This window comes from Cherax quadricarinatus, chromosome 51, assembly GCF_038502225.1.
Source record: "Cherax quadricarinatus isolate ZL_2023a chromosome 51, ASM3850222v1, whole genome shotgun sequence".
Taxonomy (NCBI): Eukaryota; Metazoa; Arthropoda; class Malacostraca; order Decapoda; family Parastacidae; genus Cherax; species Cherax quadricarinatus.
In genome coordinates, this window is record NC_091342.1 from 10,127,933 (window position 1) to 10,146,149 (window position 18,217).

At 43.7% G+C, this 18,217-nt stretch overlaps 1 protein-coding gene across 6 annotated transcripts in view; it reads right to left on the minus strand.

The window, feature by feature from the left end:
* The window catches only part of kat80 (katanin 80), a 319,028-nt gene that overhangs the window by 57,744 nt on the left and 243,067 nt on the right, over nucleotides 1-18,217 (minus strand). For all 6 annotated transcript variants that reach the window (XM_053784829.2, XM_053784828.2, XM_053784830.2 and 3 more), the window contains one exon: nucleotides 510-728. In XM_053784829.2, coding sequence (XP_053640804.1) covers nucleotides 510-728 — 219 coding nt within the window. The remainder of the gene's footprint in view (nucleotides 1-509; nucleotides 729-18,217) is intronic.

Below are 18,217 nucleotides of genomic sequence, written 5' to 3' on the forward strand. Positions count from 1 at the left end.
GAGGGGGTAAAGGAGGTTTTGTGTGCGATGGGCTTGGACTTCCAGCAGGCATGCGTGAGCGTGTTTGATAGGAGTGAATGGAGACAAATGGTTTTTAATACTTGACATGCTGTTGGAGTGTGAGCAAAGTAACATTTATGAAGGGATTCAGGGAAACCGGCAGGCCGGACTTGAGTCCTGGAGATGGGAAGTACAGTGCCTGCACTCTGAAGGAGGGGTGTTAATGTTGCAGTTTAAAAACTGTAGTGTAAAGCACCCTTCTGGCAAGACAATGATGGTGAAAGTTTTTCTTTTTCGGGCCACCCTGCCTTGGTGGGAATCGGCCAGTGTGATAATAAATAAAAAATATACATATATATATACATATATACATATATACATATATATACATAATATATATATATATATATATATATATATATATATATATATATATATATATATATATATATATATATATATATATATATATATAATACTAAAGTATGGAGGTGAGGGAGTAGACTAACCTTAATATTAGTATCAAGGGAGCCGGTACCAATGAAGTCTCCATAAGGGTGGAAGTCTATACAGCGGATGTTGGCCTTGTGACCCGTGAGTGTTCGGACGATCTTAGTGGCCTCCAGGTCCCAGATCTTGAGTGCTCCACTCAGTGATCCAGCACACACCAGGTCCTCTGAGCCTCCAAATCTTACGCACTCCACAGGTGTCGTGTGCCCAGACAAACTCTGCAGAATAACATTCATATAAATTAAAGAAATTTACTCAACACAAAAAAGAAAAATATACACAGTCATATCTGGTACACTTGTTTATGGTTCCTGGAGTCATCGCCCCAGCTGGTCAGTCTCCTACCAAATCTCCTAAATTGAGAAGGAAATATATGAATTAGAGCTATTAAGAAACACAAAGGTAAATCATTTATATGTATATAATATATATTACACACACACACCTAGTAGCGATCAGTGAAGAGGCGGGGCCAGGAGCTGAGTCTCGACCCCTGCAACCACAATTAGGTGAGTACACACAGATCAATTTTACAGGCTAAGAGATGTTATTCTACCTCGGCTCATAGTACCCCCCCCCCCTCCCTGTCAGCATGGGTCCCACAACAGTCGACTAACACCCAGGTACCTATACTGCTAGGTGAACAGGGGCAGCAGGTGTAAGGAAACATGCCCAAAGTTTCCACCCGGCCGGGAATCGAAGAACGGACACTCACAGAATGTTGGGACACGAAATGTGAAGAGAGAATAGTAGTAGTACTGGCTCACCATGATTAAAACAAAATTAAAAAGATTCACAAGAATAACCAATAGGCTTACTGGCCTACTTGCTAGGCAGCCCCTCCTACCCACCCACTCTCACTTGTTTATTTATCGAGTATTCTTAAATCTACGCAAAATGTTAGCTTCGATGACAATGCTGCATCTCCCTACAAAATGTTCGCTGTGATGACAATGCTACTTCTCACTTTCAGTTATTATTCAGTACACATTGTGTGTGTTACTGTAAACCATACTCACATGTTTGTTTTTGTGAATTCTGTATATACATTACGGCAGCGTTTTACCTGTCTTCCGGTGCATTCAGACTATGGGGGTAGTGGTCCCACAGTTGTGAGAGGCAACAACATCCTGCTCTAAAATCCTTGTTACCTCTAGATTACCCGTGGTCAAATTCAGGGTTCACTGCCCTCACGGTCCAGTCTCAAACCTCCCAGTTCCAATTACTGGTTTTATCAACCAGACTGGTGATGCCAGCTACATGCATACCAGAGAATACATCACAGTCCGGCTGATCAGGACTGACGAACTTATCACGTTTCCTCTAAAACAGTAAAGGGGGTTATACTTGAAGAGGGTTTCGGGGGTTATAGGTAATTTTCCTTACGCACGAAAATAGTCCATTGAAGAATCTGTTCCCCTTACACTTGTGTCCATATCGTTAGTAATTATGACTATTTTTCCCGAAACTAACATCCTGGCATCTATGAACTTTAAACAGCTAGAGTTTTTATAAGTCCCGAAAACTACAGAACACAAATTCTGGCTTTAACTTGTCAGATCTTTGTTGAGAGTATACGAGACTAAACCACACTGGTTATCATAAGTTGTCACCTTTAACACAGTAATGATGCCAAGGTAACTTACTAATAAATTACTATAAATAATGAACAAGTACCCTAAATTTACTTGTAAGTTACCTGGAAGTTATTTACAGATGATTTTAGGAATCACTGCCCAGTCCCAGACCAGACCAGACCTGGTTAATGGCCTGATCGACCAGATTGTTGGTGCTAGCGTAGGTCAACTTATGCACCACAGCCCGGCTGATCAGGAACTTGTCTAATTTCAAATATATACCCAAATGTATTGATTTTAGGACATGGGTTTTAAGCCTTTTGTATATCCTGGGTTTTTCTACCCCTTAGCACTTTTAATATACCTTTGATGGGTTCCATGAGTTTTCTCGCAGCCTGGCTCTGAACCAGGCTTGTCTGGTACTTGCCTGGCCAACGAGACTGTTGCTGCTGGCGGCCCACTTGCCCACATATCCATCACAGCCTGGTTGATACAACATTTGGAGGAGGTACTTCTTGAGTCTCCTATTGAAAAATTCTATACTTCGCCCGGCACTATTTCTGACATCTTCTGCCAAGATGTTAAACAGCCTGAACCCACGGATGTTGATATGTTCTCTTATTGTGCCCACTGCGCCCCTGCTTTTCACTGGGTTTATTTGATTTCTCCCGTATCTCTCACTCGAGTCTAGTTGTCACGGAAGTGTAAGGACTTGGGACTAGGTCCTGAAATACCTTCCACGAATACTGGTATATTATTTTTGCACTACCGTCCACAGGATGAATATGAGGTGCACAATAAAGTATCTACTTTCTACCCGGAAGGAGTGAAACAGTGAGACCAAATACGGGAGTGAGAGACGACCACTGGTGGAGCACCACGGGGTACCCGGGACACCCTTTGCCACCACATTTACGTGACTTGCTTCATCAGCCAATAAAACATTGACCACGACTTTTTCCAACAGCTTTACCACAAACTCGTATTTTAAAAACCGGTGAACAGTTTAAATTTACTATAGCCATGACAAATTGGGCTGGATTAATTAAAAACATTTTGAAGAGTCGACACAAAACTTAAAACGTATAGTAGCTTTGGATACATTTAAATTTATAACTAATTCTGATGGACGACCAAGACAATCGGATACTTAATGCTAGACTAGAGTGTTACAGAAACAAAGTGTACACATTTTGCCTTTGTGAGAACTCTATGTTATATAAGTGACTGAAGACCCGATGGGACTTACACAGATGACAACAAGGAAATGAGTGAAATATTGAAACCCCAGTACGACTCTGTATTTAGTGAGCCACTAATCAGTCTGAGGATCGACGACCCAAATGATTTCATGAATGAGCCTCATAACTCCATAAATGTATGCCAGATTTCCGACATTACCCTAACTCCGATAGACTTCGAAAAAGCCACTGACAACATACCCATGCACTCAGCCCCGGGCCCAGACTCGTGGAACTCTGTATTCATTAAGAACTGCAAGAAACCCCTCTCGCGTGCCCTAAGTACACTATGGAGGAGGAGCTTGGACATGGGTGAAATTCCACAGTCACTTAAAACAACGGATATAGCCCCACTCCATAAAGGTGGCAGAAAAGCATTAGCTAAGAACTATAGACCAATAGCTCTGACGTCCCACATCATAAAAATCTTTGAAAGAGTGCTAAGAAGCAGGATTGCAAATCACCTGGATTCCCAAAATCTGCACAATCCAGGGCAACATGGGTTCAGGGCAGGTCGCTCCTGCCTCTCACAACTACTGGATCACTATGATATGGCCTTGGATGCACTGGAAGAAAATCAGAATCTAGATGTAATATACCTGGAGGTTACCTGGAGGTTATTCCGGGGATCAACGCCCCCGCGGCCCGGTCCACGACCAGGCCTCCCGATGGATCAGGGCCTGATCAACTAGGCTGTTACTGCTGGCCGCACGCAGTCCGACGTACGAGCCACAGCCCGGCTGATCCGGCACTGACTTTAGGTATCTGTCCAGCTCTCTCTTGAAGGCAGCCAGGGGTTTATTGGCAAAAGCGTTTGACAAATGCGATCATGGCGTAATAACGCATAAAATACGTGCTAAAGGAATAACTGGGAAAGTGGGGAGATGGATCTTCAACTTCCTAACAAATCGAACACAAATAGTAGTGGTCAACAGAGTTAAATCGGAGGCTGCCATAGTGAAGAGCTCTGTTCCACAAGGCACAGTACTCGCCCCCATTTTATTTCTTATTCTCATATCAGACATAGACAGAGATATACACCAAAGCACCGTATCATCCTTTGCGGATGATACTAGGATCTGCATGAGGCTGTCATCTGCTGAGGACGCGGTTAACCTCCAAGAAGATATAAACAAAGTTTTCCAGTGGGCAACGGAAAACAATATGATGTTCAATGAGGACAAATTCCAACTACTCCGTTATGGAAAACTGGAGGAGATAATAACTAGAACAGAGTATACTACAAACTCTGGCCATACAATAGAGCGGAAAATTAATGTAAGGGACCTGGAGTAGTAATGACTGAGGATCTCACTTTCAAGGATCACAACAGTGCCACGATCACAAGTGCAAAGAAAATGATAGGATGGATAATGAGAACGTTCAAAACGAGAGATGCCAAGCCAATGATGATCCTTTTCAAAACACTTGTTCTCTTTAGGCTGGAATACTGCTGTACATTAACATCTCCATTAAAAGCAGGTGAAATCGCAAATCTAGAGAGTGTACAGAGATCCTTTACTGCACGTATAAGTTCAGTCAAGCACCTTAACTACTGGGAACGCTTGGAAGCACTTGACTTGTACTCGTTGGAATGCAGAAGAGAGAGATATCATAATCTACACTTGGAAAATCCTGGAAGGAATGGTCCCGAATGTGCACACAGAAATCACTCCCTACGAAAGTAAAAGACTGGGCAGGCGGTGCAAAATACCCCCAAATTAAAAGTAGGGGCGCCATTGGTACACTAAGGGAAAACACCATAAGTGTCAGGGGCCCAAGACTGTTCAACAGCCTCCCATCAAGCATTAGGGGAATTACCAATAAACCCCTGGCTGCCTTCAAGAGAGAGCTGGACAGATACCTAAAGTCAGTGCCGGATCAGCCGGGCTGTGGCTCGTACGTTGGACTGCGTGCAGCCAGCAATAACAGCCTGGTTGATCAGGCCCTGATCCACCGGGAGGCCTGGTCATGGACCGGGCCGCGGGGGCGTTGATCCCGGGAATAACCTCCAGGTAAGACACTGGCAAGTCTCCTCACCACCTGTTGCCTCTCTTCACCCAACAGTAAATATATACCCGAGTGTTGGTAAACTGTTGTGATCTCATCATGTAACTACAAATAAGTAATGCAAAATGTCTCAAACACATGACAGCTAAGTGTTAAAAAAAAGAAACTAGACGGAATTCAGCGAATTCAAAGAAAAATTTACAAAGTGCATGAAGAGTCCGTCGGCTATCCAGGGCTCCAGGGCGGCCAAAACAAACAACAAAATAATGTGGAATCTCAGGGAATATGAGAGGAGCAGCTCTGATGGGTACAGAAGAGTCATTTGTATATTTTATGTTTTGTTGACCTATTTGTAGCTATATGAGAGAGAGCCCGCGTATTACATCAGTATTTAATCTATCACATTTTTAAGTGGTTTAAGCGCTTATCATCTACATTTATATCTCATTCCAATGTTCTTACCCTGAAAAGAAATTCTGGTGACTTTCGGCACTTCATCCTCAATTTACAAACTGTAGCTTCTTTTTCTCTCCGATGGCGGCGTTAAAAAATCTTAATTTTTTTTCGTGTCCTGTTATAACTGTATGTGGTTGTCTTCTTTTTTGCTCCTATCAGCCAGCGAGGTTATTTCTAGGTTTATTTAAGCTTTCTTCGGATCTCTTGTTTATTTTGCAGTAGGAGTCATCTGGCAGCTTGTGTTGGGGCTGTCTCTATATCACATTTTTGCTTGTTTGTTCACCTAGATGTCTTTATAGAGATCTGCTCATATCTCCTTTTTCTGTCGCTTAACTATTACCGACCGATTTCACTGATTTCTGGCCTCAAGGATCTAATCATATCCATAAAAACATAAGAAAGAAGGAACACTGCAACAGGCCTACTGGCCCACGCGAGGCAGGTCCAAGTCTCCCACCGGCTTAAGTCAATGACCCAACCCAGTCAGTGTAACAAACTGTGTGGTACGTGCCTTTTACTTCGTTCCACTCAGCACTCTAAGGCTGATAAAGTACTTCCTAACCCCTCAGGTGCCATCTGTGCAACAATGGCTCCCTCACTTCGCATCTCAGCCTGGCCATCACCAGTTTATCTGATTTCCTGAGCATTTTTGTACGCTATGATCATATCCCCTACGGTCTTCCTCTCCCATTATTCAGTTCCACAGGGTTCTCCTCGTTATATATACCCCTCAGTTCTACTAATAACTATGTTCCGATTTTTTACATTTCTAATTTCTTTGCATGTAGATGAATGGTTCAAAGAACCGACATGTTGTTAAATTAGACACATGTGCAACTCTTGAGTTATCTTTATCGAGGAAAAGTTTCGCCACACAGTGGCTTCATCAGTCCATACAAAGGATAAACTTGAACAGGTGCGGGTTCCCTGCTGGAGCCGCCTACGTCCTAAATTTTTGCATAGATTCCCGAGAACAATATTTAGCTTTGCTAGCTTTACAAATGTCGAAATTATGTTGAATATGAAATTACTGTGACATGCTTGGTGCAATGTTTGCTTGGAGTCATGTGTTTCCTTGTATGGTGACTGCAACGCATACCTGTGCGTATGCGTGTACGTGCGCGCGTTCGTGTGTGTGTACTCACCTGTGTGTGTGTGTGTGTGTGTGTGTGTGTGTGTGTGTGTGTGTGTGTGTGTGTGTGTGTGTGTGTGTGTGTGTGTGTGTGTGTGTGTGTGTCACGGAAAACGGAGGAAATTTGGTGAAAGCTCACAGGTCACCCACTCCCGCCCGCCTCACTCACAGTTTCTCCTTCCCACAAACAGGTCAACTACCCACCCTTCCCCACACATCAGTCTCGCCTCCCAACACCACCCGATTCCCGCCCCACATCACCTCACTCACCCTAACCCGCCCCACCCCACCTTTTCTCACCCACCCGAACCCGCCCCGCCCAGCACCGGGAAAGCAAACTACCACACATCCTTCCCCAACCCATCCTCAAAATACACAGCTTGTTCCAACTCCACCTGCTCCCCGAGCCAACACCAATATTACACAAATGGATGACGTGTGGCAGCTGGGAATACAACACCCTCTTAATTTATTGGAAACAAAACTCTATGTACGATGTGAGGCTATGCGGTGGGCACAAACAGCCTGATCGATCAGGCCAGTAACCAGGAGGCCTGATCTGGGGCTGGGCCACGAGGGCGGTGATTTTTTATATACCTTTGAAGAGTTTCAGGAGTTTCCCTACTCCCGGAGGGTCGGCCAGGCTTGTCTGGCGCTTGCCTGGTCAACCAGTGTTGCTGCTGGTGACCCGCTGGCCCACATATTCATCACAGCCTGATTGATCTTGCACGTGGTGGAGGTAACTGTAAAGTTCTTCTTGGAGACTTCTACACTTGTTCAGGCATTGTTTCCGACATCTTCTAGTTAACTGTTAAATAGTCTGGGGTCCAGACGTTGCTCCACGGTAATCTACAAATTTTCTATATGGAGATTATGTGCAGTTTACAGTACTCGAAGAACATCAATAATGTTCAGTGAACTAAAATATAGGTGAGAATTTCTGAATGACTCGCGAAATCGTAGTAATACGACTGCAAACAAACCAGGGAACGGGCGGGGACTGAATCCAGGCAGGTGAGTCGTAAAACTCCAGGCTGGTGCGTTAACCACTGGGCCAGCTGGCTACAGTAAGATTCATCCATTTAGGTATATTTATACACCACAGAGAAGTTAGCATGGACCCCACTTTAGTGGTAACGTTGACTGAAGGATCATTAATATGATTTTAATGTCTATTTTAAAACTAAGAATGATGCCTGAAGAGTTGTACACTTAGAAGAACTATAGTAATAAAAAAATAAAGTGAAGAACTATAGTAATAAAAGAATGAAGTCAATAAATGGGGATGTATAATATAATTACCATATACCAAACAAAATTAGGCATATGTTAACTGATGCCAAACATCAGCAAGGAGTGAGAAGAAATACCAGATGACACGTTGAATTAACAGTTTACCTGCAGACAACTGAGGGGGTCACTCAACCCAGGAACTCGCTAAATATTCAATAGAGTAGTGACGAACACACATCAATATTCACCGTTCACCATCTTCATATTCTTCACTATCGACTTAGACTTTTCATAGGGGCGGCCGACAAACACGGTACCAAAAATGGAGGGCGTATGGGCGTGTGACCACCACCCTTTTCTGGCAGAGTGCGGCCTCTATGAAGCGACCCGCCCAACACTTGTGTGTCATGGGTGTGATAGAGGGTAACATGGGCGGGTATCCCCCATCAGCCGCCCAGCACACATCAGGAATAAGGAGGCAAGTCACCTCTGCTCCCACCACTACCTCCCTTCCTCCCTACCAGGAGTACGGAAATGAATGACACTGTCACCCGAGGAGGACGTTACGGAAAGTAGCGAAGCACACAGCCAGATAGACAGGGAAGTCGGAGGAAGGGATGGAAAGCAGGGGATGGAGGAAAAATGGGGAGCAGAGCAGCCATCCTTCAGGCAAAGAATGGGATGGGAAGGAAAGCAAGCCTGGTTACCTGGATACCTGGAGTGAAGGTTACCTGGAGGTTATTCCGGAGATCAACGCCCCCGCGGCCCGGTCCATGACCAGGCCTCCCGATGGATCAGGGCCTGATCAACTAGGCTGTTACTGCTGGCCGCACGCAGTCCAACGTACGAGCCACAGCCCGGCTGATCCGGCACTGACTTTAGGTATCTGTCCAGCTCTCTCTTGAAGGCAGCCAGGGGTTTATTGGCAATTCCCCTAATGCTTGATGGGAGGCTGTTGAACAGTTTTGAGCCCCGGACACTTATGGTAGAAGAATGGAAAGCAGAGAGAGAAAGGGAGAATGGGGTGGAGGTAGTAATAAAGGAGGGGGAGGGGGAGGGCACAAGAGGAGGGTGGTATAGCAGGTAATACTTGTATGACGTGACTCACTCGCCAGTGTTACAGCTAAACATGGTTCCTGGCTAGCAAGTTTGCTAAGTACAGTGGGTACGGATTTTTTTTCACCTTTTCGTACCTGTCAGAAATACTGCGCCGTAATTTCGTACCGTACCGTTCTGCCAGCTTTGCCGACTAGTGGTCCTCACTTGTTCCTCGTGGTCCCGGGTATTAAGCTGCTAGTAACGTGGTAAGCTAATGAAACGTTCCAAGAAAGAAAAACAGGTAAACCATAAAGCGAGACAGGTGGAGGTGTGAATGGAGGTACCGACACTCGTTAGTCAGTCACACCATAAGGTGACACCAGGGTGAGGCAGCCAGGAGTGGAGTGCAGGGGCAAGTGTTAGTTTTACCTGTTGTCTACCTACCCACTGAGAAACATGGCCTCCGCAACCCAATTTCACATAAAGCCTCTTAGTTGGCTGCCTGCCTGGAGCCTGGTAAGTCAGACTGTTGATGGAGACATGTAGTCCAAACTAAGCACCTCGGTCCCTCTGACTGGAACTTGTCTGGTGGAACTTGTCAAGTGTCCTTTTGAAGACAAGTGTCTATTAGTAAGCCTTGTACCCTGAAGGTTCAACTCGTTTTGTGTGTGTGTGTGTGTGTGTGTGTGTGTGTGTGTGTGTGTGTGTGTGTGTGTGTGTGTGTGTGTGTGTGTGTGTGTGTGTGTGTGTGTGTGTGTATGTGTGTGTGTGTGTGTGTGCGCGCGCGCGCGGGGGGGGGGGGGGGGAGGGGGGTTTACTGCACCCTTACTTGTACACGAATGGTGTAGAAAAAAAAGGAAGAAATCGACACATGCAACATCTGGGTATCTTTATTATAGACGTTTCGCCATCCACTGGCTTTATCATTAACAATTCAAGGATAAAGCCACTGGATGACGAAACGTCTACAACTAAAGATACCCAGAAGTTGCACATTCTTACAGCTTCGTAAGAACTCATTTCAATATGAAAATGTTGAACCAGTTCCACTAATATGTTGCAGGTGTAAACGATAAATCTCGCTTGCTCTCCAGGGAGTACTAGGCACACACCTGCACAATTAAGTCATTTTAGGCATTCCCAATAATTTAGGTGTTTGACAATAAACAGACATTGAAAGGTCCATCTAGATTCTCCAGGTCTGTAATTTCGCATCTCTTGTATAGAGATTTTGATATCCAGCCTACAACTGTCCGTGCAGTTGTGATAATAACATGATTATCTATTGAATACATGACCTCCTGACATTGTTACTCTTGGGTTCCTTACATTTCTCTTTTGTTCCATCCAGTGATCTGACTTAGTTTTGTACTCTGTTCCAGGTATCATCTTTTATGATTTCCACAGCAAATTTGAGCCTGTCCTTCGTTGAATGTAATAATGTTTTCTGTAGTCCACTGGAAAACTTGATTTACATTATCTTGGATACCACACTCACACTTTCTAGTATGCAAAAACCAGCCACTAGGGAATGGAAAGAAGTAGCACTAGAACTTTTGCATTGTATCTGTGCCTCGTCAGGAACTAGTTGGGATATGGACGCGTTTGGATCCGTTTCCTATCTCTCTTTTTCACGCTACCTACCTACTGCAATACTGATCAGCACTGGCGACACTACGAAATGCCTAGAGCTAGTTCTTTCCATTCCCTAGTGTGTTGTTTTGCATTGGTCTGATCGCTCGTTTGCGACTGTTGAATATTCTAGTATCGCATGTATTTGCCTATGATACAGAATTATTTGATTAAGTGGTCCGAGTAATGTGCCTCGAGAAACACAGGTTTTAACCCTAGAAGCCGCTGATTTTACCCTAATAAAATTTGTTTTTAGATAAGATTTGAAGTTCCGTTTGCTCTATTTTCCGTTTATTATATTTTCATGCATCTAGTGAGCTTTGCTTTATGATTACACTTGTCTAAGGCTTCTGCAATGCTTGTGCATATTACGTCTTCATTTGCTTGTCTTGCAGAGTGTGCGGTGGGCGGGTGTTAGCGATGGAGAAGTGAAGTAGAGGTCACTACGCAGATGCACTGCCTTATATGAGGTGCTCCCGTGCCCGAAACCTGCTCTGCCACTTGCCCTCTCCAACACACACACACAACACACAACACACACACACACACACACACACACACACACACACACACACACACACACACACACACACACAGGTGGTGAAAAAGTTGTGCAAGATATCACCATACCCTTTCCAACACACTCTCCAGCCAGGGAGAGCGAACAAGATAGCAAGTCTACCGTGCCTGTAGCACACAAAAATAAAACTTCGCCATCCATAATAATGTCAATTTAAAATCCTTAAGGATTTTGCGCATCTCATAACTAAGACTCGAATACACATGACCTGCAAGGAGCCAACACATTCTCAAGCGCGCACTGGAGAAAATACAAATCTTTGCTCATAGGTTGGGGGAAGTACAGTAACACACTCGACGTCACAGGAGACTAGCGTGAGAGACCACCACAAAACTTAATATCAATCACTCTGCCACAAATTATGGGGAACCTGAACACTCAAATGAGCTAGATATGAAAAAAAGAAACTTCTTGGGCGTGAGGGGTAAGGCAGCGAGGGTGTTAATAGTACCAGGTGAAGAAGCAAGGAAGTAACTCTATACTAAGGTTCAAGTGGTAGTGGGAGGTCTTTGCTAGGGTTCAACCCCCAGTGCAATAAATCATTTCAGTCAGCCATGTCTTACCGGTAGCTGTACATTATGTATTACAGGGTTCAAGTGTAAAGATGAGAAAATACGCTAGGCTATTGATTGTTGGTAAAGATATATGGGCCAGGAAATTGAGCTCGTTCCCTTACAAAATAATATAGTGGAATATAAATCCCGCCTAACACACACACATCACGTTTCATCAACAGTCTTCAAGAGAGAACTTGATAAGTTCTTCCATGCAGAACTTAGATGAGTCGGGGAGTGAGGGAGGGGATATGCAGAGCGGCAACATCCTGGTTGACGAAACACTCACTCATGATACCTGGTGTGTCACTGGGCAGCGGGGACGATGATAACAGGATAATCGACAGACTGGCAAATTTAAGCATAATTGCCTACCTATAAACAGGTAGACAACCAGTAAACAAACACATATTTGCATCACTAATCCCTCCGCTCACACAACTATTAGATCGAATCACTACCGGTATTCATATAAATGAATTTTAAAGTTTACCATGATAGTAGCGTCTCACTACAACTTTTATGTCATTTGCTGGGAATAACATTTTACCACCCAGGTTCTCTCCTCAATATCAAGTTGTTAACGTAATGTATTATCTCCATAGACAATTTTCATCTGAAAATGGGGAGTCATTTATATAAATTAAAAACTGAATGAACACATTCCTCGATAATGCTTTAATGTAGAATATATAAATGACGTCAGGAGCAGGAAGACGTAGGGGAAAAGCAGCAGCAGCAGGAAGGCCACTGGGGCAGCAGCAGCATTAGGAATATGAAGAACAGCAGCAGCAGCGCTGGTGATATTGCGTGGACACTCACTGGCCAAGATCCAAAACAGCAGCAAAAGCACTCTGCACGCTAGTAACCTCAACACTCCATCCTGCTGCCCGCTACCACCCGTCTCTCTACACACCTACACAAGGTGTACTCGACTACGTGCACTCACCTAGATGTACTCGACTACCTGCACTCATATAAGGTGTACTCGGCTGTAGTAATAGTGATATTTTAAGAGCACTTCGACATTGTAGGTCACTCGGCGCTCATCTCAGTAAAAATGTATATTTATACAGTATACATACAATATAAACAAAGATAAAATTAACAAACAATAAAAGCCGTGGGCACAATAAGAGAACATTGTATCAATATCCGTGGCCAAAGATATTCAACATCTTACCAGATCTCAAATACTGCTGGGACGAGTGTAGAAATATTGAAGAGGAAACTGTACAAGTATCTCCACCAAGTGCCAGATCAACCAAGCTATGATGGATATGTGGGCCAGCGGGCCACCAACAGCAACAGCCAAGTTAACCAGGCAAGCACCAAAACCTGGCCCAAGTCTGGGCTTCAGGAGTAGAAAAACTCTTGAAACTCATTAAAGCTAAATCAAAAGTATCACCATTAATTTACTGTCATATTACAACAGTATAATAAAAAGTTAAAGTTCATTAGTCACCGTTCAACTTATAGACTAAAAGTTCCGAAAAAAATAGGGAAAAAAAAAAAAAAAAAAAAAAAAAAAAAAAAAAAAGTTGCTGGGGTCTTGGTGTGTTTGTATGGAACGATACTGCTCCTGACCCTTGCTTCTTAATTTACTTTGATCAAACAATTTACCGGGCTCTGTTCTCACGAACACTATCGTGCCCATTCTTGAAACTGCAATGGAGTGTCTCCATTACAACCACATCCAGCAATTCATCTTCCTGTGGCTCGTCTGAGGTTTGTTTCCACTTGTGGTCTCATCCCTGTTCACTGCTGTAATCATTTCCTCCCTTCTAGTTTCGTCAGGTTTAGTTTTTGTACGCACTCTTCATTGTCCACTCCAACAAGTTCTGTAACACACATTTACAAACCTTTGCAGCTTTCAAAGTTATTTCCATGTACTTGATCAGTTAAGAACTGCACACTGATACTGTATATATACTATAGTGTCTCTTGGTATAAACCTTGGTAACAGATACTAACAAATTGGTTTAGAAAAGTAAGCAAACACTAGGATATATTAGAAAACGTTTCGGTCCTGGGACGTAGAAGTGATCAAGGTCCCAGGACCGAAACTTTTTCTAATAAATATGTCCTAGTGTTTGCTCACGTGTCTTTCTAAACCAATAAAGAATCTTGCATCCTTACATAGCGTCCTGAATAACTCTTCGATTAGGTTCCTGAATGCATATGCTGTCAAAGGTACCCAGTTTATTTACATCTCTGACGTTGCATGTCATTTTTTTTTACTGCGGATTCAATATTTCCTCCCTAGAATATAGACCATTTTAGGTTCTCCAATTATCATGTTACTTTATTATTTCAAGTTGAACTCCTGTGTTCACTTGTCTGCCCACCCCTTTATCCTGTGTCCCCATGTTATCATACCTCTTATTAGTTTTAAATCATCAGCTAAGAGGAGACACAAGATTATCCCTCTGGAAGATCTTAGCATAAACTACGAATAGCAGTGGTCCCAGTGACGAATTCCGTGAAACCCCACTCGTTACGCCCTCTCACTCCGACACAATTCCCTCAGTTATTCTTTGTTTGTCATTCATATACTCCTTGACCTACTTTACTAATTTTCCTTTTCAATCTATTTTGTGGATTTGTCGTTAGTTCGATATTGTGTCAAACTTTCTTGCAATAAAAAAAATACAGTCTACCAGACCCAACCTTTCTAGTCTCACCTTTCCGTCGTAAAGCTCTACAAAGTTCGACTAATAGGATTTTCCGTCCATGATGATCGTCTGCTGTAGATATACAGATTCTTAATGGTAATAGTAGTGATACCTGTAGTATAATGAAACAGCCGAGAATGAAGACATCGCCAATGACATGTCAACATTGGAGCTGTATTGTACTGTTTGTATGGTGTTATGTTTACTCATAGGATGAGTGACACCCTTACACCAGCCTCCCGGGACAAAATCTAAAGAATAATATTTTTCACAAAAATCCCCCTCTTAAGAAGCATCATCATCTGCCTGTCAGTAGTCCAGCGTCCTTTGCTTGCTCCTTGGATATACACATTAGCTTTTCTCCTAGATTTCTGGAAGCCGACCAGCTCTGGTAATTTGTTGAAGATTCTCGTTATGGGTCCAGAGTTTCTACACTTTCCTTCAATATCCACGGAGATACTTTGTCAGGTTCGATTGTTTATGCTACAAACAGCACGGAGAAATTTATCCACTTCTTTCCATTGTGCTTCAGTGTCAAAAATCTGATCCCAGTAAAATAGGTATTTCTTCCTCTTCTACTGTAAACATTTTCAATCTTCCGGTGGAGTTCATCACACATCTCCCTCACATTTTGTTTTGTGTGTGTGTGTGTGTGTGTGTGTGTGTGTGTGTGTGTGTGTGTGTGTGTGTATCCTCCCTTTCATTTTCTTATCACCCAATCCTTTGCAATATTTTTTCTACTTTCATGGCTGTGGAGCAGTTTCAAGTTCCTTTTGACCTTTGATGTACTCTTTGATTTCAGCATGGTCACCGCAGGCTTTCCTACTTTTTTTTTATCTGTATTCATTTCCCTGCACTTATTCCACGCTCTCTTTCTTTTCCTTTAGCTTCCCTGCAGTCTTTGTTAAATCATGGACTCTCTCTCATCTTGTTTAGTAAAGAACAAAAAAAGGTACAATACTGTGACTGGAACAATACACAAATAACCCTTCAATATATATAATCCTTCACGTAACTCCTTAATCCTAGTTACTCCACCGTTTTTGATATCTAGTTTACTATACATCTCCAGCCCTACTCTCTCAAACTTAATTACTACAAGGTACTTGAATCTTAGCAGTACCACACTGTAACACACCACTACAGTCTCCCATTCTACCAACAGCCACATCACCACCACCACCCCACCAGCTGCAGCTGCAGCTCCAGCTCCTCCTCCAGCTGCAGCTCCAGCTCCTCCTCCAGCTGCAGCTCCAGCTCCTCCTCCAGCTGCAGCTCCAGCTCCTCCTCCAGCTGCAGCTCCAGCTCCTCCTCCAGCTGCAGCTCCTCCTCCAGCTCCTCCTCCTCCTCCTCCTCCTGCTGCTGCTGCTCCTCCTCCTCCTCCTCCTCCTGCTCCTCCTCCTCCTCCTGCTGCTGCTGCTGCTCCTCCTCCTGCTGCTGCTGCTGCTGCTGCTGCTGCTGCTCCTGCTCCTCCTCCTCTTCCTCCTCCTGCTGTTGGTTGCAGCAAAAACATTGCTCAAGGCAGAGAATGACAGCTGCAGGGCATCGCTTGGGGTACGTGTGCCCGCAAACCTACTTTCTCTATCAACCACAGCGTAGGCACGAACGTGCTAATGCACCTATGCGAGTATGTACGCACCCACATAAGGGCGCCAGATGACACACCGTATGCCTTAGTCTCTCATGGAGTATCTGGAAGATGGAAGACCGATTAATGGATAAAGCATGGAAAAATTACCGGTAAGTTCCAAGTGCGAGACTTGGGAGTAATGATGTCAGAAAACCTCGCGCTCATGGAACACAACAATGTTGCTAATGGTACAGCAAGAAAAATGACAGGCTGGATAATTAGAACTTCACGATAAAAGATGTTGTTTAGCCAATGCTGATACTCTTCAAGTCACTTGTTCTCTCCAGACCAGAATACTACTGTATAATAACGACCCTCTTCATATCAGTCGTGAAGGCTGAGTTGGAAAACGCAGAGAGAAGTTTCATTGTGTGTATAAATTCAATGAAGCATCTGAACTCGTTAAGTGTCAGAGGTCCTTGAATCAACTCTCCTCCATGCACAAGGAAAACTACCAGCAAACCTCTGACTGTCTTCATGAGAGAACCGGACAAGTTCCTTAAATACGTTGCTGACCAGATGGGCTGTGGTTGTACAATGGACTGAATGTGGCCAGCAGCCTTGTTAATCAAGTCATGATCTACCAGAAAGCCTGGTTTGAGACAAGGTTACGGGAGCGTAGACCACTGGAAGCATCCTTCAGATATTACCTTTCTCTCAAAAAAGAATCACGAGTCTTAGAACTATACATCTGTGTGATATAAACAATCAGTGAAGCTCCCGTGTCAGTGTTCGCTGATGATGCAGTGCTGATGAAAAATTTACAAACACAGTACAAAGGCAATATAAAGCAAGAAGATTTGGACTGCAAGAATAATGCAACAAGTGGCTATTGCATTTCAACGTCAAAAAAAAATGTTAAAGTAATAAGAATAAAAGATGAGGAAAGATGACTGGCGAGGAAAGGGAAGCGCATTTACACACCGAACAGAAGACCCATCAGAGAGTTACCTACACATGGTTCTTAGATAATGCACACAGGTTCAAGCTTCCCAGTCGACAACCTGATCACTAAAACTGTTAGTGCTCGCTGGGGTAGTTATCACGCCAAAGCACTCCGGAAGTGCAAATTAACCACATTACATTAGCAGTGAATGTACAGCTAACAAATGTGGCATCTAACTTTAGCAACCTAGACAGGTAGTCACTCGGAACGCTGTACACCGGTTAAGTCAAGTCAATCCTTGAGTATTCAGCATCACTGTAAAACCCACACTTGAAACACATACAAACTTAAAAGCTAAGGAGACACACTCATGACTTACAATGTACTTATGGGTACAACACACTGAAAGGATATGCAAGAGGTAGACAGGTATATCTTATATCCGCTGAAAACTTGAAGTATACACCAAAATCGACATTGAAGACTCGACTTACCACGAGCATAACTCTGCTCCTCTAATTACAAATAGATATTGCTTACAAACACTCGCTACTAACCCCAATATAACCTTCACACAACATACCAATAAACTCTCATCCATAATCAAAGTGTCATCAGAATACTACCACCAACCACCACCACTACCACCAACTTCAGCATCCACACCAACCACCACTACCAACACCAACTACCACCAGCAACTTGTGGCAATAATGGTGAGGGAGTTGAAGCACGTAGCGCCCTGCCCCTTCCCAGAGGAGCAGGTGAGGGACACACTTCCCCAGAGCCACTGTCCTACAACACCTGCGCCCCCCCCTCTCTCTCTCTCCCGCCCTCCCCCCATCGTACACGCCTGCAGAACAATCAATCTTCCAATAAAGTATACACCTTACAAAAGTGAACTCAGTGTCTCAGAATGCCCATACACACTGTAAAGTTTGCTTGTTTAAATCAAGCCAGGAATTTGTAAAACCGATCGACATTAGTTAAAAGGTGAAGCCAGAAATTGAATAGACCCCTCCGGCCCAACTAAGTACATTTAGGAGAGTGCATCTAGGGGAGG